Here is a 24,560-nt window from a genome sequence, read left to right as displayed (position 1 = left end):
AGAGCTTCTGCTTATTTACTAAGCTCTGGAGAAACTTGCAGAGTGCACATCCTGCTTGCCTTTAGTAAATCAACCCCATCATGTCATTACAGCAAAATCAGATCCCTGAGCTACAAGAAAATGGAGGACAGCCCCTCCCCCTCCTCTCTGGGCTACAAGAAAATGGAGGACAGCCCCTCCCCCTCCTCTCTGGGCTACAAGAAAATGGAGGACAGCCCCTCCCCCTCCTCTCTGGGCTACAAGAAAATGGAGGACAGCCCTTCCCCCTCCTCTCTGGGCTACAAGAAAATGGAAGTCAGCCCCTCCCCCTCTCTGAGCTAAAATAAAATGCAGAAAAACATCCCCACCCCCTCTTCTTCCGTCCACACTTTACTGCAGCCAGAGACAGACAGGAGACCGAAGAAAAGACTTCTGGAGAGATCGGGGTAAGAATGGGGGCTATGGAGGGGCAATGTGAGGTCACTATGAGGGGAGGGGCGGTACAGTAAGTACGCTAGAGTTGCCACCTCATCTCTCTAAACCTGAACACATATTAATTACACGGGTTCTGAGGCTATTTAAATGCAGATAAGGCAACAACTGAGTTTACTTACCACCTTAACCACTTGCTTACTGGGCACTTAAAGCCCCCTCCTGTCCAGACCAATTTTCAGCTTTCAGCGCTGTCGCACTTTGAATGACAATTGCGCGGTCATACAACACGGTACCCAAATGAAATTTTTATCATTTTTTTCCCACAAATAGAGCTTTCTTTTGATGGTATTTGATCACCTCTGCGGTTTTTATTTTTTGTTAAAAAAATTTAAAAAGACAGAATTTTTAAAAAAAAATTATATTTTTTTTATATTTTGTTATCAATTTTTGCAAACAGTTAATTTTTCTCCTTCGTTGATGTACGCTGATGAGGCGGCACTGATGGGCACCGATAGGTGGCAGTGATGGGCACTGATGGGTGGCGGTTATTGGCACTGATGGGTGGCAGTGTTGGGCACTGATTGGGCACTGACTGATGGCAGCACTGCTAGGTGGCACTAATAGGTGGCACTTGTGGGCATTGATAGGTGGCACTTGTGGGCTTTAATAGGTGGCACTTGTGGGCATTGATAGGTGGCACTTGTGGGCATTGATAGGTGGCACTTGTGGGCTTTAATAGGTGGCACTTGTGGGCACTGTGGGCACTGGCAGATGGCACTTGGAGGCACAGATGAGGCATCTGTGCCTCCTTCCTCTTCGGGACCGATGTCCCTTTGACATGAGCCGGTGTTCGGCTTTTTTTTCCTCCTCACGCTGTCAGCGTGAGGAGAAAACGAAACCGATCACCGAGCTTTTGTTTACATCATGTGACCAGCTGTCATTGGCTGACAGCTGATCACATGGTAAGGGGCCGGGATCGGCCTTTTACTCGGATCTGTGATCATCCGAGTCTCCGTGACTCGGTGATCACAGCGCGCACACCGCGCGCCCTGCAGGGTGCGCGCGGTGCGCGTGCATAGGGGAGGATGTCATATGATGTCCTCCCGGAGATTGAGGTCCGCCCTGTAGCCGTCATTCGGCTATGGCCCGGACCTCAAGTGGTTAATCAGCCACAGAACCCGTGTCATTCATATGTGTTCGGGTTTAAAGGGATGAGGTGGCAACCCTAAAGTACGCACCAATTTACTAAACAAAAATCGGGTCATGATGAATTTTGTTCATAGAACGTCCCAAGAGAGAAGAATGACAAAATACAGATCACCTACCACCCCTCCCCCCCATCACACAGATCACTTACCTCCCCCCACACAGATCACCTACCTCCCCTCCTCCTCCCCCTACACAGATCACCTACCTCCCCTCCTCCTCCCCCTACACAGATCACCTACCTCCCCTCCTCCTCCCCCCACACAGATCACCTACCTCCCCTCCTCCTCCTCCCCCACACAGATGACCTACCTCCCCTCCCCCACACAGATGACCTACCTCCCCTCCCCCACACAGATGACCTACCTCCCCTCCCCCACACAGATCACCTACATCCCCTCCTCCTCCCCCATACAGATCACCTACCTCCCCTCCTCCTCCCCCATACAGATCACCTACCTCCCCTCCTCCTCCCCCACGCAGACCACCTACCTCCCCTCCTCCTCCCCCACACAGATCACCTACCTCCCCTCCTCCTCCCCCCACACAGATCACCTACCTCCCCTCCTCCTCCCCCCACACAGATCACCTACCTCCCCTCCTCCTCCCCCCACACAGATCACCTACCTCCCCTCCTCCTCATCCCCCACACAGATGACCTACCTCCCCCCCCCCCCCCCCCCACAGATCAGAGTAACCGCAGTACACTGGGGTGCGGGGATGTGGCCGCTGCGGTTTGCACATATATTTGCAATTGTGTGCAAACTAAACCCCTTGTTATTAACGTGAAATGTTAGAGAGGACAATTTGGTTTTGTTGCAGTCTGGCTGCTAAGTGAGCTGGGAATTTGTTTGCTTTTGATATGCGTTGCCCTCCCATGTGCTCCCTGCTGAAAAGGCCACTTATAGTTTGGGGTGGTTGCCATTTGTTTGTACCCTTTTCTTTTTATCAGGATCCCTTTAATTTTTCGGTAATGGAGGTACAGATTGCTATCGGGTGGTAACCATTGTACTATAATTGGGTTGCTCATGGCCATATCTTCTCTTTCTCTGTTTTGGTTGCAGTATTTTTGTCAGGGTTGGGCTCCTGCTACTTAGCGAGCAGCTCTTTTCTTCCAGTGCTCAGAAGCTGCTCAGCTGTTGGTTAATTACCAGCCACTTGATGTTACCACAGTGAATCACCTGGTTACCATTAACCTGCCTCTTACGTCCAGCCCACAGCCAGCCCCTTTTTGCTATTGAAGCAGCTTAGCTGTTTTTTTCCTTTCCCTTGCGTGGTCTATGATCTCTAAGTGCAGTCCTTACTGTGCTCCTGTGTATGACTTGGCCTGGCTGGCTTCTCTTCCGATTCTTGTACCTAATTTTTGCTCCTGACTACACTGACTTCTTGTTTCCTGATCCTGGCTGGTCTGATTACCCACCCTCGCTTCTGTTTTTGACTACATTCCTGAACTGCTATTTTTGCTATTTCTTTAAAGGTGTGACTTTTAACTGCATTTTCTGTCTCCGTCTACTTTATGGTTCCTGACGTTACGCAAGGGCCATGAATGCAAAAGATGTAGGCAATCCACCTATTTGTGATATGTTTTTTCCAGATTGGACGTGCAGGACCACTGTATGGATCAGTTTGCCATAGCGTTACAAACACTCCTCATTCAAACCACTTATCTGGATCCTCTTACTCCAGCTGCCCCGGTACAGCCAGTGTTGCAAGCTATCCCTGCTGCTGCTCCTGTCTTTGTCCAGATAGTCACCACTACCACTGTAGGAGGTATGACTGGTTCTGCTCCGCTTCCCCAGTGTTTCGGGGGTGATCCAGCTCAATGCAGAGGGTTTCTCAACCAGGTTGGAAAATATTTTGAGATGTTGCCCAAGGCTTTCTCTACTGAGAGACTCAAAGTAGGCTTTTTTATTTCCTTGCTTTCTAACAAAGCCTTGGCTTGGGCAACCTCACTATGGGAGACATGAAAACCCATTGTCCATAATTACCCTGAGTTTGTGGCTTCCTTTAAAAGGGTATTTGCTATTCCTGCTTGCTCCACCTCTGCTGCCAAAAAGCCTCATGTCCATTAAACAGAGTACGAGAACTGTTGCCGAGTATGCTATTGAATTCCATAATCTGGCAGCAGAGGTTGGTTGGAACGAGACTGCTTTTCCCCATGGCTTCTCTAATAACATTAAAGATTAGTTTTTAACTCAAGATATACCTGGAAGTTTTGAGGAGTTGATCTCCTTTGCCATTCTCGTTGATACCATGTTCCAAGAGAGACCTTGCTTTTAAGGAGCGCTTGCAGAGGCTCCCTGTATGTTTGACTCTGAGCTTCCCATTCTCACCCATGCCTCCCTCACTTTCCATGCCTCCTAGGTCAGAGTCCTCTAGTGAAGTAAAGCCCATATAGCTGGGCTTCACGCGTTTCTGTCAAAGACAGGGCCTTTAGGAGAAGGGAGAGATTGTGCCTTTAACTGTGGCCAACCAGGTCACTTCTTGTCCAACCTGTTCTGGAAATGCCTGCACCTGAGGTCCTGTAGGGAACAGACCTTAGGTGGCGTCTTTGTATCCCCAGCTATCCAAAAAGATAAGCCTCTAGTTCTGGTCATCCTATCCTGGTCTGATTTTTCCATCGATGCCCAGGCACTAATCGATTCTGGGGCTGCAGGCTTGTTCACAGATAGTGCCTTCATGGCAAAACACTCAATACCGCTGCAGCCTCATGCCTCCCCACTTGCCATTGAGGCTATTGATGGGAAACCTCTACACCATGAGATAATCAAATTCCAAGTCATTTCCTCACCTCATTACTCAGTTGTCATCGCTTATCCATGGTTACAGAGGCACAATCCTTCATTTGATTGGCGTAGAGCTGAGGTTCTGTCATGTTTGCCACAAAAGGGCGGCACAGTGGTGTAGTGGGCAGCACTCTCACCTAGCAGTAAAAAGGGTCGCTGGTTCGAATCCCAACCACGACCCTACCTGCCTGGAGTTTGCATGTTCTTCCTGTGCCTGCGTGGGTTTCCTCCGGGTACTCCTGTTTCCTCCCACACTCCAAAGACATGCTGGTAGGTTAATTGGCTTTTGTCTAAATTGGCCCTAGTATATGAATGTGACTTAGGGACCTTAGATTGTAAGCTCCTTGAGGGTAGGGACCGATGTGAATGTACAATGTATATGTAAAGCGGTGTGTAAATTGACGGCGCTATATAAGTACCTTAAATAATAATAATGCACTAATGCAGGTTTTTAGAAAATGATTAAGGTCATCTTCAGTCTCTTCATTGCCAGAGGAGTACCATGAATTCTGTGAAGTCTTTGACAAAGGTCAGGCTGGTATTTTGCCGCCCCACCAGTCTTATGACTGCACAATTGACCTTTAACCTGGTGCTATTCTTCCTCGTGGCCAGGTTTACCCTCTGTCTGTCTTGGAGAATAAGGCTATGGAGGAGTATGTTGTGGATACACTACCGGATGTTCATCCATAAATCCTCTTTTCCTGTCAGTGCTGACTTTTTCTTTGTGAAAACAGTGGTGAACTAAGACCTTGAATCGATTTATAGGGGTCTCAATCGCATTACTATTAAAAATGCTTATCCAATTCCATTCATAATGTAATTTTTTGACCGCCTCAAGGGAGCAACGGTTTTCACCAAGTTTACTTTGAGAGGGGCATACGATCTTGTGAGGATTAAAGAGGGCCACAAATGGAAAACTGCATTTAATACTAGGAGTGGACATTACAAATACCTGGTAATGCCCTTTGGTTTCTAGAATGCTCCTGCAGTTTTTCAGGAATTAACAATCAATATCTCCTCCGAGATTTGCTTTAGCAATGTGTGGTGATATTCTCATACGTTCTAAATCTCTAGAGAACCACCACACAGGTGTCTCCCGTGTGCTACAGAGGTTGAGAGAGAACAACATGTATTGCAAGTTAAAAAGTGCGAGTTTCATTGTGAACAGGTTATATTTTTGGGGTACGTCATATCTGTTGCCGGGTTTTTGATGGACCCAGAGAAACTATCTGCAGTGTTACAGTGGCCTTGACCCATAGGTCTACATCCTCTACAACATTTTTCTTGGCTTTGCCAATTGTTATTGGAAATGTATTTGGAATAACTCTTCTCTGGTCAAACCCCTGACTGATATGAGCAAAAAAAGAGGGCAACCCACAGGACTGGTCTCTGGATTCCATTAACGCCTTTAAATCCCTCAAGGCTGCTTTTGCTGCAGCTCCAGTGCTGGCACATCCTGATCCAACGTTACCCTTCAAGTTGATGCTTCTGAGAGTGGAGTAGACGCTCTCCTGTCTCAACGTCCTACCTTTTGAGAGGTAGCTACTTCTCTAAAAAATTGTCTCCAGCAGAATGCAATTATGAAATTGGGGACAGAGACTTATTAGCCATCATTTTAGCTCTTAAAGAATGGAGGCATCTCCTCAAGGTTACTTCTTTGCTGGTCCTCATTTTGAATGAGTCTCTCATTTTTGTCTGAGGCTAAACGCTTATCTCCTAAAAGGGCTTGGTAGGCTCTTTTTCTGTTTCAATTACAGGAAAGTTGATTTACTAAAGGCAAATATCCTGTGAACCTTCAAGTGCACTGCAAGTACAGTTGCTCTAGATTTGTGAGGAAGCTCTGCTGATTTTTATCTAATCATGTGCAAGCAAAAATACAGTTTTTATTTTCCTTGCATGTTCCCCCCAGATCTAAAACAACTGCAATTGTGGGTACACTTGCAGTGTACAGACTATTTACCTTTAGTAAATCAACCCGATAGTCTCATTCTTACGTGGTACAAAGAATATAATGGCAGATGCATTATCGTGGCGGTTTTCCTCCTCTTCCAAAATGGTGTCTGTTCCTACTCCTGTGAAACCTCCAGACCACATTTTGGCCACTATTCACACTAGTCTCACTTCAGCTTTGAGTGAGAGAATTCTGGCCTCTCCGATTCATTCTCCTCCTAGAAAACCTCATGACTGCTGCTTTGTCTGAGAATCTCCGCACTGCTTTGCTCCAGACTTACCATTCTCCTAAAGCAGCTGGGCACCCAGAGAAAAATCAACTCGGCTCTGATGTAACTGGCTTTGTAACCACTTGTCCCATGTGTGCCCAGAAGAAAACATCCCGACACCTTCCAGCGGACCCCCTACAACCCATGCCCAGTGGAGAGAAGCCTTGGGCCCACTTGTCTATTGATTTTTTTTTTTTTTGTGGATTTACCTAACTCCCAGGGGAATACAGTTATTCTCATGGTGGTTGACCGGTTTTCGAAAATGTCACATTGCATTCTGCTAAAGAAGTTGCCTACATCTAAAGAACTTGCATCAATTTTAACTCGGGTTACCTGAAGTTGTCATCTCAGACAGGGGTAGCCAGTTTGTGTCTAGGTTTTGGCAAGCCTTTTGTGCACAGTTGGTAGTTCAGCTTTCCTTCTCCTCGGCATATCACTTGCAGTCCAATGGGGCCGTAGAATGGGCTAACCAAACCTTGGAGTAGTTTCTTTTATGCTATATTGCAGATCACCATAACAACTGTTCGGACCTGTTACCTTCGGCGGAGTTTGCTTACAATAGCACCATCAATGCCGCCTCCCGATTTTCTCAATTTATTGCGAACTATGGGTTCCAGCCATCCATGTTACCTGAAACATTTGTTCCACAAGGAATTCCTGCGTTGGAGGAACATCTTCGGAAACTCCGTTCCACTTGGGTGCAGGTCCAAGAATCCTTGCAATGCTCCAGGGAGAGGTACAGACTCCATGCTGACTGCCGTTGCCTACCTGCGCCCTCCTACCAAGTTGGAGAGAAAGTCTGGCTGTCTTCCTGTAACCTCCGACTCCATGTTCCCTCACTAAAACTGGTGCCTTGGTATAGTGGGCCTTTCTGCATACTCCATAAGGTTAACTCAGTGGCTTATGCATTAGATCTTCCTTCCAACATGTGTATTTTCAATGTATTCCATGTTTCCTTATTAAAACCTTTAGTGTGTAACCGCTATGCCAATCACTTCAAACAGAAGATTGATACGATTCGTGAGGAGATCTCTACTGTTCCGATACCTTCCACGCTTTACACTTCATGCCCACAGGTGCAATCATTACTTCCCTCTTTCAACCCCACCACTATACAGAGGCTCTAATAGGCTTCAAAATAGGGTGGGCTCGGGGTGCAGAGAATATGAACGGAGCCCCACCCAGGTGTGTTACAACAGCGAATGAATATTCGCTATTATAACACTGATCCTCCTCCCGGCCAATCAGGAAACGGGTTTTGCGATCCGTCACCCGATTGGCTGAAAGGACAGGGATCCTATTGGATGCCTAGGAGAAGGGGAGGAGCTGTATGCTGGAAGCCACTGATGGAGGAGAGGACATAGAGCCGCTGCCCACTGTCCGCCACCCTCCTAGATGGCATAAGTGCTGGACCGACCAACAGACAACAGGGGGGAGGGGCAAGGTGCTGCCTACTGCTCAGTGGGGGTGGTTGTTTGCCACCCCCCAAAAAAAAAAGACGCTGCCAGGATACAGTTCCTACCATGGGGCAACTCAGAGCAAGGAGACACCTGCCCACGTACCTGATAGGAGAGGTCGGCCTCTCTTATATCTCCCGCCCTGGCCCCACTGAAGATGAGACAGAGGAAGCCGAGGGACATGAGTACCTGATGTTAATTGCAGAACTGTAGCAGAGAGTGCGACTCCAAGGAGACCGTGGAACCAGAGAAACAGGAACAGCGGTAATGTTTGAAGGCCTGCTTCAGGTTAAAGGGGCACTCTGCTCATGTTGATGGTTCTGGGCTAGCAGCTTGTCAGGATTCTGAAGGCTGGAGCATACAGCGGTGAGCAGAGCTGGTGCAGCAGACAGCCAGGCAAGCACTCCAAGGTTAACAGAAGCCAGGATCAAAGGCGGAAGCAGAATCCCAGGAATAGCCATGGTTGTCAACAGGCAGGCAGCGGGGTACAAAGTCATTAGTAGAGCCAGAATCGGGAATGTGTCTGGTCAAAAGTAAACAGCAGGACAGAAGCAGGATCCACAGCTAAGGTCAAGGAACATGCCAGGTCAGCAACAGGGAGAACATGCAGGATCATTTAGGATTCAGGACATAGCTGAAGATCAGTCAGCAAAGGATAAGAGAATGAGCTCCCTTTTAAATAGCCCGTCTGGCGCCAAGAGGAATTGTGTCTTTGCGCATTCACGCATGGGCGCGCCTGTTAGCCGTTCTTTGGGAAATACCTATGTGCCAGACGTCTCACAGGGATCCCTCGACATTGCCCCCCCCTAGGGGCAGCCTCCGGATGCCCACTAGAGACCTTTTTCAGGGGGAAGTTGAATCACACGACAGACATCTGTGTGGTGGATCTCCAGGGACTTGGAGAATATGAGGATATCATTGAGCTAAACCACCACACATAACTGCAACAAATCTCGGAGGACATCGTTAATAAATTCCTGGAAAACTGCCGGGGCGTTACAAAGGCCAAAAGGCATTACGAGGTACTCATAATGGCCTGTTCTGGTAAACACAGTTTTCCACTTGTCGCCCTCCTTAATCCTCACAAGATTGTATGCCCCTCTCAAATCATGCTTCGTGAAAATCGTTGCTCCCTTGAGGCGGTCAAATAACTCCGTAATCAGCGGAATCGAATAGACATTCTTAATCGTGAAACGATTGAGACCCCTATAATCAATACAAGGTCTCGGTTCACCACTCTTCTTCTTCACAAAGAAGAAACCAGCACCAGCAGGAGACGAGGATTTGCAGATAAAACCTTGAGAAAGTGCGTCTGCAACATACTCCTCCATGGCCTTATCCTCCAAGCCCGACAAAGGGTAACCCGACCACGAGGGGGTATGGCATCAGGTCGAAGGTCAATTGCACAATCATACGACCGGTGTGGAGGCAAACTACCAGCTTGACCTTTGTCAAAGACATCGCTAAAATCGCAGTACTACTCCGGCAGGGAGGAGAGTAAAGAGGTGCACAGGACCTTTACTACCTTCTGGAAGCATGTCTTGCTGCATTGTGGTGACCAGGAGAGAACCTCAGCACAGATCCAATCAAGAGGGGTTGTGCCTCTGTAACCAAGGATAACCAATAACCAGCGGAAACTTAGGTGAGGAAATAACTTAGAATTGGATTATCTCATGGTGAAGAGCCGCTACGGCCATGGACAAAGGAACAGTCTCATGAGTCACATGGGCAGGCTGTAGAGGTCTCCCGTCAAGAGCCTCAATGGCAAGTGGAGTGTCACGCAGCTGCAGTGGAATCGACTGCTTTGATACAAAGGCAGCATTAATGAATAGGCATGCAGCCCCAGAGTCGATTAGAGCCTGTATCTCGACGGACAACTCAGCCCAAGAAAGGGTAACTGAAACCAGGGGCTTATCCTTCTGGATAACTGGAGATGAAACAACACCACCTAAGGTCTGTCCATGACAGGACCTCAAGGTACGGGCGTTCCCTGGATGGGTAGGACAAGACTTCAAAAAGTGACCTGCCTGGCCACAATAAAGTCTCTCTCCTCTCTCGTCAAACCCAAGTGCATGGGTTCACCTTCACTGACCGACTCAGTACCAGGTGGCATGGGAGGTGAGGGAGGCAAGGGTAGGACTGCAAAGCTCGGAGACAAATGTACAAGACCCTGAAACTAAGCTGCAGCACGGTGGCCAAGACCAGGGGTCTCCAAACCCCAGCCTGCGGGTGTGTTTTGTCCAGCCCTCAGCTTGCCCAGACTCTGCCAACACAGCACTGCCCATCTGCTGGCTTTTAAAAGCAGCTGCTGTTATCGACAGTATATGTCTGGCAGGTCCAGGACAAAAAGCCACTCCCCGCACACCCTCCCATGCTGCCAGAGGATTGGCTGCTGTGCTGAGCTTAGATTGGCTGCTAGGAGGTGACATCATCAGTGCAGCACCTCCCGGCTTCCCGCCCGTTGTTTGCATTAGGAATCCTTCCATTATACAGCCTGAGTGTGTAGCAGTGGGCAGGAGTCGAGAGGTGCAGGAGAGCTGAAGTCGGCTCCTACAGGTAAGAAGTCAGCTTGTACAGGCAAACGTCTACTAAATCTGCACACACACATCTGCTGGGGACATTGATAATGGGGAAATCTATGCTGGGGACACTGATAGTGGGGAAATCTATGCTGGGGACACCGATAATGGGGACATTTATGCTGGGGACACTGTTAATGGCGACATCTATGCTGGGGACACTGATAATGGGGACATCTATGCTGGGGACACTGTTAATGGTGACATTTATATGCTGAGGACACTTATATTGGGGACACTGATAATGGGGAAATCTATGGTGGGGACATTGATAATGGGGACACTGATAATGTTGACATCTATGCTGGGGACATCTATGCTGGGGACACTAATGGCCACATCTATGCTGGGGACACTTATATTGGGGACATCTATGCTGGGGACACTGATAATGGGGATATCTATGCTGTCAACACTGATAATGGGGACACTAATAATGGGGACATCTATGCTGAGGACACTTATAATGGGTACATCTATGCTGGGGACACTGATAATGGGGACACTGATAATGGGCACATCTATGCTGGGGACACTGATAATGGGGGCATCAAAGCTGGAGGCACTGATAATGGGGACATCTATGCTGAGGACACTTATAATGGGGAAATCTATGCTGGGTACATCTATGCTGGGTACATCTATACTGGGGACAATGATAATGGGGATATCTATGCTGGTGACACTGATAATGGGGACAACTCTGCTGGGGACACTGATGGGGAAAACTCTACTGGGGACACTGATAATGGGGAAAACTATGCTGGGGACACTGATAATGGGGAAAACTCTGCTGGGGACACTGATGATGGGGAAAACTCTGCTGGGGACACTGATAATGGGGACAACTATGCTGGGGACACTGATAATAGGGCAACTCTGCTGGGGGCACTGATAATGCAGAAAACTCTGCTGGGGACATTGATAATGGGGACAACTATGCTGGGGACACTGATAATGGGGACAACTATGCTGGGGACACTGATAATGGGGACAACTATGCTGGGGACATTGATAATAGGGAAACTCAATGGGGAGACTGATAATGGGGAACTCTTCTGGGGGCACTGATAATGCAGACAACTCTGCTGGGGACACTGATAATAGGGATAACTCTGCTGGGGGACACTGTTAATGGGAGACTCTGATGGGGAACAGATATGGGGGACATTGATATTGGGGAGACTCTGGGGACACAAACGCACAGAAGTTTTCGGCCCCCGAATACTTGTAAAATCTACAATGTGACCCTCGTGTTGAAAAGTTTGGAGACCCCTGGCCAAGACCATACAGCGGTATAACAGGACAGGTTCCACTCAGAACAGGCCTCGCCATGGTCCACCAAAGAAGTTGAGTGCACGTGCTCAGCATCATATCCAGAGGTTGTCTTTGGGAAATAGACGCATGAGTGCTGCCAGCATTGCTGCAGCCTGTCAGTGCTCAGACCATACGCCACACACTGCATCAAATTGGTCTGCATGGCTGTCGTCCCAGAAGGAAGCCTCTTCTAAAGATGATGCACAAAAAGACAAGCAGACTAAGGACACGGATTATTGGAACCATGTACTTGGGTCTGATGAGACCAAGATAAACTTATATGGTTCAGATGGTGTCAAGAATGTGTGGCAGCAACCTGATGAGGAGTACAAAGACAAGTGTGTCTTGCTTACAGTCAAGCATGGTGGTGGGGGTGTCATGGTCTGGGGCTGCATGAGTGCTGCCAGCAATGGGGAGCTACAGTTCATTGAGGGAACCATGAATGCCAACATGTACTGTGACATACTGAAGCATGTCACAGTACATGCTTCAGTATGTCACCCCTTCGGAGACTGGGCCGCAGGACAGTATTCCAGCATAATGACCCCAAAAACATCTCCAAGACGACCACTGCCTTGCTAAAGAAGCTGAGGGTAAAGGTGATGCACTAGCCAAGCATGTCTCCAGACCAAAACCCTATTAAGCATCTGTGGGGCATCCTCAAACGGAAGGTGGAGGAGCGCAAGGTCTCTAACATCCACTAGCTCCGTGATGTCCTCATGGACGAGTGGAAGAGGATTCGCTGTAAACCTGAGAGATGGTTGTGAATGAAAATCCCAGTAGATCTTCAGGTATTGAAGTATTCAGACCAGCCCGTCTGGCGCCAACAACCATGCCACATTCAAAGTCACTTAAATCCCCTTTCTTCTTCATTCTGATGCTCGGTTTGAACTTCAGCAAGCCATCTTCATCACGTCTAGATGCCTAAATGCATTGAGTTGCTACCATGTGATTGGCTGATTGGCAATTTGTGTTACCAAGCAGTTGAACAGACGTACCTAATAAAGTGGCCAGTGAGCGTATATTGTGTTTTTGTGCATTAAAATACATAATTTAATCTCATGGCTAACAGAGGACAGAATTAGAAATAGTCTTCAAAAACTTAACATAAATAAGTCACCGGGACTAGACGGCTTGCACCCAAGGGTCCTTTAGGAGCTCAGGCAAGTGATAGCCAGACCATTGTTCCTAATTTTTGTGGACAGTCTACTGACTGGAATGGTACCAGCTGATTGGAGAAAAGCCAATGTAGCACCAATATTTAAAAAAGGGCCAAGATACATCTCTGGGAATTACAGATTAGTTAGCCTAACATCAATAGTATGCAAGCTATTGGAGGGGATAATAAGGGACTATATACAAGATTTTTGTAATGAAAATGGTATGATTAGTAGTAATCAGCATGGATTCATGAAGAATCATTCTTGCCTGACCAATCTATTAACCTTCTATGCAGGGGTGGACTGACCATTAGGGCAGCCCGGGGCCAGTAGGGGGTCCCATGAGAGGCTCTGTCACTTCACCTCTACTTGTTGCAGAGCTCTGATTATACAGCGGTGTCTGTACACGTGCTCTCTTCCCCCGCGCACACCCCCCTAACCTGAGTACAGAATGAGAGAGCCCATCTCCGGCCACAGAACCGGGAACACCAACTCCGGGAAAGCCGTGCACGGCAAGCCCCACCCCTCCCCTCCTCTGCAGCCCAGATCGCCCAATGTGTTGTGTCCTCGGCTAGCACGATCGGGAGATGATCCTGTGTGTGGATGCAGGATGATCTCTCTCTCTCTCCCCCTCCCCCTCTCTCTCCCCCCCTCTCTCTCTCTCCCCCCTCTCTCTCTCTCCCTCCCCCCTCTCTCTCTCTTTCTCCCCCTCCCCCCTCTCTCATGAGCATAAGCTGCAGAAAGAATTGGGCACTGGCCCATTTCTGAACATGAGGGCCCAAAGCTTCTACAGTTTGCTGATGGCCTCTTCTGTGCAGCTGAGCTGGTGTAGAAAGTGGGGTCCCCCAGGCATCTGTCCTGGGACCAACCCTGTTTAATTTGTTCAGAAGCAATCTGGAGGATGGGATAAACAGCTCAATCTCAGTATTTGCGGATGATACAAACTTCTACGTAGGATGTGGAAACCTTACAAGTAGACCTAAACAAATTAGGATGGAAAAAGACCTGAGGGTCCTAGTAGATGACAGGCTCAGCAATGGCATGCAATGCCAAGCTGCTGCAAGCAAAGCCAGCACAATATTGGCATACATTAAAAAGGGGATTAACTCCAGAGATAAAACAATAATTCTCCCACTTTACAAGATCTAGGCGCACCTGGAGTATGCCGTCCAGTTCTTGGCACCAGTCCTCAGGAAGGATGTGCTAGAACTGAAGAGAGTCCAGATAAGGGCAACAAAGGTAATAAAGGGTCTGGAGGACCTCAGCTATGGGGAAAGACTACAAGCATTGAACTTATTCTCTCTGGAGAGGAGACGCTTGAGAGGGGATATGATATTGATTTATAAATACTGTACTGGTGACGCAAGCATAAGGGAATTTAAAAAGACACGCGGCCATTCACTAAAAAATTTTAAACTTTGTTTAACCTTAAACTGCGTAGAGGGTATTTTACTATCAGAGTGGTTAAAATTTTTTTTTTTTTGGATATGTATTATAGCAGAAAGTAAAAAAAATCTTTATTTTTTAATAGTTGGTCATTTTTTTGTTTATAGCGCAAAAAATAAAAACCGCAGAAGTGATCAAATACCACCAAAAGAAAGCTCTATTTGTGGGTAAAAAGGGACGTTAATTTTGTTTGGGTACAGCATCGCACGACCGCGCAATTGTCATTTAAAGCAACACAGTGCCGTATCACAAAAAATGGCCTGGTCCTTAAGGGGGCAAATCATTCCGGGGCTGAAGTGGTTAAACAGGCACATCTAAGTATGCAGGCTTCTGGGGTAAAGCTGTCCACAGACCATCCTCTGCACCACCATAAACGTCTTCCCTTCGACGCTGCTCTCCATGAGCGCTTCAAGCCTCGCTTTCAGAATGCCCTACTGCAGGGTAGTCTTCCTGTTGACGATTGCAGACTGATAGCAGTGAGAGCCGGCCGTGTGGAGGATGGTCTATGTGGACACCTTTACCCCGGATGCCTGCTTACTTAGATGTGCCTGTTTTAATCATCAACCATATGAGTTGCTATATATTGTACCTTCATTAAATGTAACCATATTGGGGCGTGGCCAAGCAGGGAATGGAGTAGGACGTGCAGAAGCTAGCTCTGCCGAGTATCCTGTCGACTCCTCCTCACAACACCTTCAATCCTGCCTCACCGAGATTCGGGTCCTAGCTCATTGTGTTCCTGTACCTACCTGCTATCCATGGAGGTAGATATTTCCAGGCCCACAATGTCCAGACGCAGAACGGCCTCACAAACGGCGGCGGACATCCCCGGCCATGATGGCGGCCTGCCGACCCGCACAGCAAAGGAGGCAGCCAAGCACCTCTTAGGCATTAATCTGGTCCACAAAGACTCCTCATCATTCCTGATGCCTGATCCTGAGGAAGCACTGATGGAGGAGGCCATGAGATCGTTGGATGGGATCCCTCCCCAGCTTGCAGGCATCACGGCCTCCACAGCTGTGAGTACTCTCCCACATGCATCTAATATGGCGGCCACATCTCAGCAGAATGACACTGACCCTGAGCCCACGCTGAGAAATATTCTTGCTGCCGTCACATCAGGCAGCTTTTCCATAGCAGCACTAATGGGGGAAGTGAAAGGCATGAAATGAGAGATCTCTCTCATACGGCATGACATACAGAAGCTGCGGGAACGCACTTCTGCCTTAGAGGGCCATCTGAGTACATTGGAGGACGAATGACAGCCCCTCCAGAGAGATGTCAGACATGTAACTTCAGTGGCGTCCGCTAACGCAGCCCGCTTAGAGGACATGGAGAACCGCCTGCACAGAAATAACATACGGGCAGTGGGTATCCCTGAAAGAGCAGAGGGCGAGAACCCGGTGGCTTTTATTGAAACCTGGCTAAAGGACACATTTGGCAGTAATGCATTTTCACCTATGTTTGCAGTTGAAAGGGCCCATCGAGTCCCCTCGTGGCCACCGCCACAGGGAGCCCCACCGCGTCCCTCCCTATTTCATCTGCTGAACTACAAGGACTGGGATGCCATCCTGAGTAGTGCTGGAACGGCCGGAATCCTAAAGGTGGACAATGCCAAGGTGTCATTATTTCCAGATTTTTCTGCGGAGGTACAGCAACAAGGATCCAAATTCATTGATGTCAAGAAAAGGCTGAGGGCCCTTAATGTTCAATATTTTTATGTTGTATCCTGCAAAACTGAAAGTGATTGCCAATGGCACTTTGCATTTCTTTGAAAATCCTTCTGCTGTTATGCACTGGCTGGATAGAGAAGAGCGAGCCCTAGCACAACGTCCTGCATCAGCGAAATATTATGCCTCTTTTGCTGCACTTTGTTCAAGTGGTGCTCTGTTAAGATATGATCTCTTTTCATCATGGCTGAGATGGTTTTTCCATACTATTTGTTTCTCCCCCTCTGCACGTCACCTTTGCACGCCTGTACCCTGGCATCAGTGGGATACTGATGTCACTTCTACTGGTGCAAAGTTTGAACAAACTTCATGCCCCTCGGGCTACGCAAGAGCCCCCTGAGAGGACTGAACCCCCCGAGTGGTTGGGGACTACTTTGCTTATGTGTGGCCCTGTTGGTCAGACACTTTGTTTACTTTAAGGATATACATTTTCTTTTTCCCTCTCCAAGTATAAACCTCTTCTTCCTACAGGTGGGACATTTTTGTGAATGTTTAATGATATTATTACCTGTACCCTCTACGAGATGGCGTAAAAGTGCTGGGTTTGGTATTTGAGGTAACATGGGCAGGCTGGGATGCATACTATATATGAAGGGTATTAGCGTATAACATTAATGGCAGACTGGTGATACCCTGTGTGATGGTGGGCCCCTCGGCCTTTAGCTTTACATCTTAAACTGACTGGGAATGGCGAATCGAGGTGCTAAAGGGCTAATGCTCATCTCACGGAATATAAAGGGACTAGGGGACAAAACCAAGCGGAGTGCAAGGTTTAAATATATTTCTCTAGGCTGCAGCCACACTTGATCTGTCTCCAGGAGACGCATCTACGGCCTGATTCGATCCGCCTGTTGCGATCGCGCAAATATCCTACACAGTTCCACTCAGTACACTCCTCCTATTCCAGGGGGGTTAGTGTGCTGGATTCTGGGAGGATCTCTTTTGAGTGTTTGCAACAGAGGATTGACGGGGACGGCAGATTTGTGTTCTTATTAGGTAAGCTTAATGAATTTCTGTGTATTGTGGCAGCCATGTATGTCCCTCCCCCATACTCCCCTGTTATGAAATTTGCTCAGTTCATGGCCCTATACCCCAATGTACTAGTCCTCGCACCGGGGGACTCTAATAATGTCCTAGACACACAACTGGACAGATTATCCTTAAACCCCCGACCGGATGGTCACTCCACTGGTAGAACCATATTTGCATCCTTGTTGGCTGAACTGGATCTGAGAGATGTGTGGAGGGAAAGGCATCCAACGGTCAAATGCTATTCATGTCACTCAGCCTCGCATGGTGGCCTTTCGCGCATAGACCTGGGCTTGGGAAATGTCTCCCCTATTGAGAGGGTAATAGATGCAGCTTTTGAACCCCAATTGCTTTCTGACCATTCTCCCTTTTGGGTACGGATAGATGTCATGGCTCAGGAAGTCCGATTCCTCTGGAGGATTAATCCATTCTGGCTGATGCTGATGCCAACACCGGATGGGATTGCTAGTGCCTTGGGGGTGTTCCTAAGTTTCAACAGGGGCTCTGCGAGGGCGGCTGTTGTCTGGGACTCTCTCAAGACGTTCCTGAAGGGATGTCTAATTCAAGGGATCACTGGTGTGAAGAGGAGGTCAGGAGAATGGGAATCCAGAATCAGGGTTGGCTTACAAACTAGAGAGCAGAAAGTGGAAACAGACCCTTCCCAAAAGAATAGAGAGGCATGGATTGAGGCCCAATCATTATACAATTCAGTAGTGTTGTCAACGGCCGAAAAGAGGAGATTTTTCTTACAACAAGAGTATTATTACTTATTGGATAAACAGAGAGAAAAGTCCCTTAGCTGGTACAAGCTCCCCCATCAGTCGTCGGGAGAGTAAACTTAATAGAAATGATCTGGGCCCCACAACTGCTGTATATCTTGGTTAAAGAGAACAGATACACAGATGCAAGACCTCATTTGGAAACAGAAAGGAGCCAGAATTCGTTTAACTACCCTATAATATAGCAAAGATAGAGGAGGTCTAGCTTTATCGCATCCCAAACTATATTTTTTTTGGCCTCTCAAATGCAGCAGCTCATGGGGTGGGAGAGTGATGAAGTCTTAGACGATCCCATAGTCCGTCTAGTGGTCCGAACCAACCCGGACTTGAAAGCCAGCTCCCATCTGGAAATGGATCTCCCTGGTTTGCCCCTCAAACTCACCGACGGCGGCTCTCCTCAGAAAAGTGGGGGGGGCAGTCCGAGAGGCACTGAAGGTTGAGGGCCCCTTAGGATTCACCCCTCTGTGGGATAATCCAAGATACCCAGAACTCAAACTAGAGGGATTCACCCTATGGAAACGTAAGGGGATTTGGTTTTTCTCACAGGTATATGTAGGAAACGTATTGAAATCTTCTGCACAACTCTGCTTAGAATTTACACTCCCCACTAGATGTTTCTTTCAGTATTTAGAACTCCAACACGCCCTACAGGCTCAGGGTCAGGTAACCTTCCTGTCGGTGAACCCCCCCCCCCGCTTCTAAGGGTCTTCATGCGACCGTCGGAAAGGGACAGATTTCCACAATCTATTTAGCATTGTTGCTCTCCATTCAGGACCATGCTTCCTTGAAATGTAGAGCTAAATGGGCCACAGACATTGGAGAGATTGATGGTGATCAATGGGACATGGTGGCATTGGAATCCATCCCTACTGTCTCCATTTCGGCCTCCCATAGGTTATCGCAGCTGTTTATTCTGCATAGAACGGATGCCAACTAAACTGTTTGCACAGGGCCTGAGGGATACACCCCTATGCCCAAAATGTAAAAATACACCAGGGGGACCTCATCCACATGCTGTGGTGATTTCCAAAGCTCAATAGGTATTGGACTGAGGTCACACAGACCGTATCCCGGTTGGCACAGGTACCGGTGCCCTCCACCCCTCGGGTGTGTCTATTGGGTGCAATTGATGAGGAGATGTACCACAGGGGAATGTACACTATAATTACTAGACTGCTATACCTGGCTAAGACAGTGTTTTGATGCGCAAGTTGTTTAACCAAAGTGCTAAAAGTTTGCTTTAACAGCTATGGAATGGTGCAGTACAACATATCTTGCTGTGTTTGAAGATATGCTCTGTTTATTTCTGACAGATTGTGACTATATTCAGGCTTATTACAGTTTGATTTGTATTTGTATGATTACTTGCTGCATCAACAAATAAAAAAGTTTTGAATAAAAAAAAGTAACCATATTACTACACTTAGAGGCGCTCTCTTCTCTTTTATACTTAGTTGCTACTCGTATTGCAAGACATCGCTCGTTATCAAGTTAAGATTTTACAAAAAAAAAAAAAAAAAAACTCGTAATCCAAGGTTTTATTGTACAGTATTTGTTTTTGTACATTACAACTCTACATTCTTTTGTGAGCGTTTACGGAACATGTATTCTTGAATGTGCTCAAATAAAACTTTGTTCTGATTTTTAAAAAAAACCCCTGAAAACTTCATTAAAACCATTATTAGAGTTGCATTAACAAATCATCACAAAGCTTAACACACCGCTCCTGATTTATTGTACAGTTTCTCTGTGCTGAAAATGCTCTGAATAAATGAAATTATACCAACCAAAGGCAATAATGGGAATAACAGAGCATTCCCTATAAATGAAATACAAAAATGTAAACATGTACATACACTACTTTAAAATGTAATAATGAAGGTTAAATGAAAAGAAACTTTACAGTAGCCAAATTTACAGAATTTCCTTTTTTTTTATCTCCATATAGGTGGATTGGTGAACCAAATCTCTGGTCAGGTTGGTCATCATAGTCACAACTGAGTCAGCCCGGTGCCAAGTCCATATGGGTGTTCTGAGAGACTGAAAATCTTTACTGGAGTATTCACTCTGGACACAAGTCATATGAATTTTTTTAATTTGATGATTGTTTTGGATATTCTTCGGCATTGATCCAGCCTCAGAAGATTTGCGGGTTCTGGAGGTGACAACGGATTTAAGTCAAATTCAAGAGAGAAGCAATACCTTCTCTGGGCTGTGACAAAGATTTTACTGCAAAATCAGACATAACTAAATACCAGATGGAACACACAGAAGGAATGCCGTATCTTGGTTCTCAAAGCATCATAGCTTTTACAATGCAACCCAACCTTGGACATGAGATTGCTCACACTAAAGTGAAGAGGTATTTTTGTACTAAATGTGGCAAAGCTTTTGCAGCAATGTCAAAACTTCTCGCACATGATAGGGTTCATACAGGAGAGAAGCCATTTCAGTGTTCCAAATGTAGCAAAGCTTTCACATCAAAGGGATATCTTCTCGCACATGAGAGGGTTCATACGGGAGAGCCACCATTTCAGTGTTCCAAATGTGGCAAAGTTTTCACAACAAAGGGAAATCTTATTGGACATGAGAGGGTTCATACAGGAGAGAAGCCATTTCAGTGTTCCGAATGTGACAAAGCTTTTGCCAGAAAGACAGATCTTGTCGTACACCAGAGGGTTCATATAGCAGAGAAGCCATTTCAGTGTTCCGAATGTGGCAAAGCTTTCGCAACAAAGAGAAAACTTGTGAAACACCAGATGCTTCATGCAGGGGAGAGGCCATTTCAGTGTCCTGAATGTGGCAAAGCTTTCACTCAAAAGTCAATTCTTGCCAGTCATATGATAATGCACACTGGAGCAAAACAATTTCAGTGTTCAGAATGTCACAAAGCTTTTTTAAGGAAGTCAGAGCTTCGCAAACATCAGATGGTTCACACAAAACCATTTCAGTGTTCTGAATGTGACACGCCTTTTGCAACAAAGTCACAGCTTATCAGACACCAAAATGCTCCTGTTGGAGAGAAGCCATATCCATGCTCAAAATGTGAAAAATCTTTTACACAAAAGGCATGTCTTATTACACACCAGATGGTTCACACTGAAGGGAACATGCATCAGTGTTCTGAGTGTGGCGAAGCTTTTGAATGGAAGTCAGCTCTTATCGAGCATCATGAGACTTATCATCAAGAAAAGCCTTATTGTTGTTCAGAATGTGACAAAGCTTTTACAACAAAGTCACAGTTTAACTTACACCAGAGGGTCCATACTGGAGAGAAGCCGTATCAGTGTTCTCAGTGTAAAAAATCTTTTCCATGGAAATCACACCTCACCATACACCAAAGAGTTCACACTGGAGAGAAGCCCTATCAATGTTCAGAATGCGATAAAGCTTTTATAAGGAATGCAGAGCTCATCTTGCACCAGAGGGTCCACACTGGAGAGAAGCCATATCAATGTTCTGAATGTAACAAAGCTTTTAGGTTAAAACCTTTACTTCTCAGACACAAGAGGGTCCACACTGGGGTGAAGCCATTTCGTTGTTTGAAATGTGACAAAGCTTTTACATTGAAGGGAAACCTTATCATGCATGAGAGGATTCACACTGGAGAGAAGCCATACAAGTGTTCTGAATGTGACAGAGCTTTTGTGAAGAAGGCAGAGCTTATCGTACATGAGAGGGACCACACTGGAGAGAAGCCATATCAGTGTTCTGAATGTGATAAAACTTTTAAAATGAAGCCCAGCCTTGTCAATCACATGAAGGGTCACGCTGGATTGAAGCCATATCAGTGTCCTGAATGTGACAAAGCATTTTTATCGAGGTCATACCTTTCCAAACACCGGATAATTCACACGGGAGATAAACCATTTCAGTGTTCTGAATGTAACAAAGCATTTCCAATGAGGTCATACCTAGTCCAACACCAGTTAATTCACACACGAGGTAAACCATTTCAGTGTTCTGAATGTAATGAAGCATTTTCAGTGAGGTCACACCTTGTCCATCACCAGATGATTCACACGGGAGATAAACCATTTCAGTGTTCTGAATGTGGTAAACCTTTTATAAGTAAGGCAAATCTTATCAGACATGAGAAAATTCACACTAGAGACAAATCAGATATAGAGAAGCCTTTTCATTGTTCTGAATGTGACAAAACTTTTACACAGAAGACAAATCTTATCAAACATGAGATGACTCACACTGGAGAGAGGCCGTATCAATGTTCTGAATGTAATAAAGGTTTTATACAGAAGGGACAGCTTATCAGACACCTGAAGGTTCACACTGGAAAAAAATCATGTTCTGAATTGGACAAGGCTTCAGGACCAGAGGGTTCACCCTCTTCCTCCACTGCAGAAGGGGGGACATTAAAGGGGTAGAAGCTACAAAGATTTTGGGGTGTCCCAGCAGTCTCACACCCCATGTCATCCAACAATCTAGTGGAAAGGTACAATGATACTTTGAAAAGCAAACCTCATGTCTGATCATGAAGTTTGTTTTTCAAAGTATCGTTGTCCTTGATGGATGCATTGAGTTTAGCGCTTATGTCCCTCAGGCACACACCTAGAGAGCCATGGAAAACTTTACCTTTTAAGATAGTTTTTGGACAAGCACCAATGAGTAAACTGTGTTTTTGTTAGTGATTCTCATCCTTTTTTTTTTTTTTTTTTTGCTTATGAAGGTTTGATTGAACATGTAATTTGCTTGCATCATAAAATAAATGATTTAAATTCCCAAGTGCTTTCTTTATTTCCAGATCCCGAGCTAATACATTAAGAATTCTTCCTCTCTGGGTAGTGGTTGAGTGCCATTTTGCCAAGCTACTGCAGCAAAGCTTGAGGGCTCCAAATAAAGCTGGTCATACACTCATTAAATATCGGTTGGTTCAGCAGAGACTGGATGAATTTCAATTAGTGTGTGGTCATCCCTGCTTGAGAGAAGTTGATCTTTGACTTCTGTCAAAGGAACATGTTGGAAAACCTTTCCTCGATCGGCAGCTGCAGCCGCTGATCAGTATATTCTGACAGCAGTGAGTGCCGGAAAAGTCCTAACATGGGGACTTCTTCATTCCCCTTATTGGTTTGGATGGGGGAAATAGCCAGAACAAGATGAACCAGGTACGGTATGGCCAGCTAAAGGTCCATGCCTCCCATTGCAGAAAGGTTCCCATCTCCTCTGTGACAACAGAGCTCCAGGCAGGTCTATGCCTGGGACATCAGCTGAGGAGGAGTCACAGTCCGATGAAAAAGCTGCTTACTTTGCGTAGTTACACCTACCACTTAAGCCTAGTTGGCTAATTAAGTTTCATCTGGTGTTAGGAGTGTACCTATAGGGAATAGGGGGCAGTGGCCAGAAACTCCAGGATAGGCATAGTTCTTAGCGAACGAGGAATCAAGCCTGGATCACAAGGCACAGAAGCAGCGATGGGGTCACAAGCCAACATCAGTTCAGCCAAGTTCAAGCATCAGAGAATCAGCATCAAGGTCACAAGACACATGTAGCAAGCCCCCCCATGTAGGAGCTGCAGATGAACAGGGGTCCCCCCACTCCTGCACAGCCAGGCACACCAAATCTTCACAGGCACACAGAATCAGAGAACAGTCTGTAGCTTTGTTTTTGTTATTTATTACGGGTTAACGACTTGGATAGGGATGTTAAGTTATGGAATGCCCATTTGACTTCCGAAAACTCCAGGGACAACTTCCTATATACAAATATATACAGTCTCCTCTTTACTTTCCTCCTGCACAAACTTGCCAGCTTCTGCTGAGTCACTCTTGAAGGATCTGACAGGCTCCTTGTCAGATCAGCGACAGCCCATTACCAGGAAGGAACTCGCAGTCCCTTACGTGTATCTCAGATGTAGTGAAACAGTATGTAACCTTTCCTCATTCCTCTGTGGCCACTGGTCCCCACACCACTTCTTCAGGTAGGGGCTAGCCCACCTGGCTGCCACTGCCTCTTTCACTAGCCCTCTTGGCTGCCTCTCTACATCACTCCACCCAACTGACTTCACCAGCTCACCGACTGACTTCACCAGCCCAATTGACTGTCTCTTCACCAGCCCAATTGACTGTCTCTTCACCAGCCCAATCGACTGTCTCTTCACCAGCCCAATTGACTGTCTCTTCACCAGGCCACCCAGCTGACTCTCAGAAGATCTCTCAAGGACAGAACTGAAGGCTTAAGCCACCACCTCTGTCTTCAAAAGAGACAGGCTACATGTGGCAGTCTCCCCCCCATGTTAGTCCCCAAGTGTTGAACTACTCACTCTGTCCTCTCTTTGCTCCTGTGCCTCCAGGAAGACCTCCTAGCATGTGTTTTGGCAGGATCCTTCCAGCACCGAGCCCCAGCCCAATGCAGGAAACCCCCCCAAACTACAGGGTACCCCTTAGGGCCACCGACAGCCTCCTCAAAACTGCATCTCCACCT

At 46.8% G+C, this 24,560-nt stretch overlaps 1 protein-coding gene across 1 annotated transcript; it reads left to right on the top strand.

The window, feature by feature from the left end:
- The first annotated feature begins 286 nt into the window (after positions 1–286).
- LOC141126656 (uncharacterized) lies at positions 287–22,820 on the top strand. Its single transcript, XM_073612600.1, has 2 exons — positions 287–425; positions 20,071–22,820. Exon 2 carries the CDS (start codon positions 20,381–20,383, stop codon positions 22,505–22,507), a length of 2,127 nt encoding a protein of 708 aa, XP_073468701.1. The 5' UTR covers positions 287–425; positions 20,071–20,380; the 3' UTR covers positions 22,508–22,820.
- Positions 22,821–24,560: the final 1,740 nt, after the last annotated feature.

Source organism: Aquarana catesbeiana, linkage group LG02, assembly GCF_042186555.1.
Source record: "Aquarana catesbeiana isolate 2022-GZ linkage group LG02, ASM4218655v1, whole genome shotgun sequence".
Taxonomy (NCBI): domain Eukaryota; kingdom Metazoa; phylum Chordata; class Amphibia; order Anura; family Ranidae; genus Aquarana; species Aquarana catesbeiana.
This window is presented reverse-complemented; position numbering and strand designations above follow the sequence as displayed.

Coding starts and splice junctions, on each gene's coding strand:
- LOC141126656 (XM_073612600.1), top strand. CDS start 20,381: ATGGAACACACAGAAGGAATGCCGTATCTTGGTTCTCAAAGCATCATA.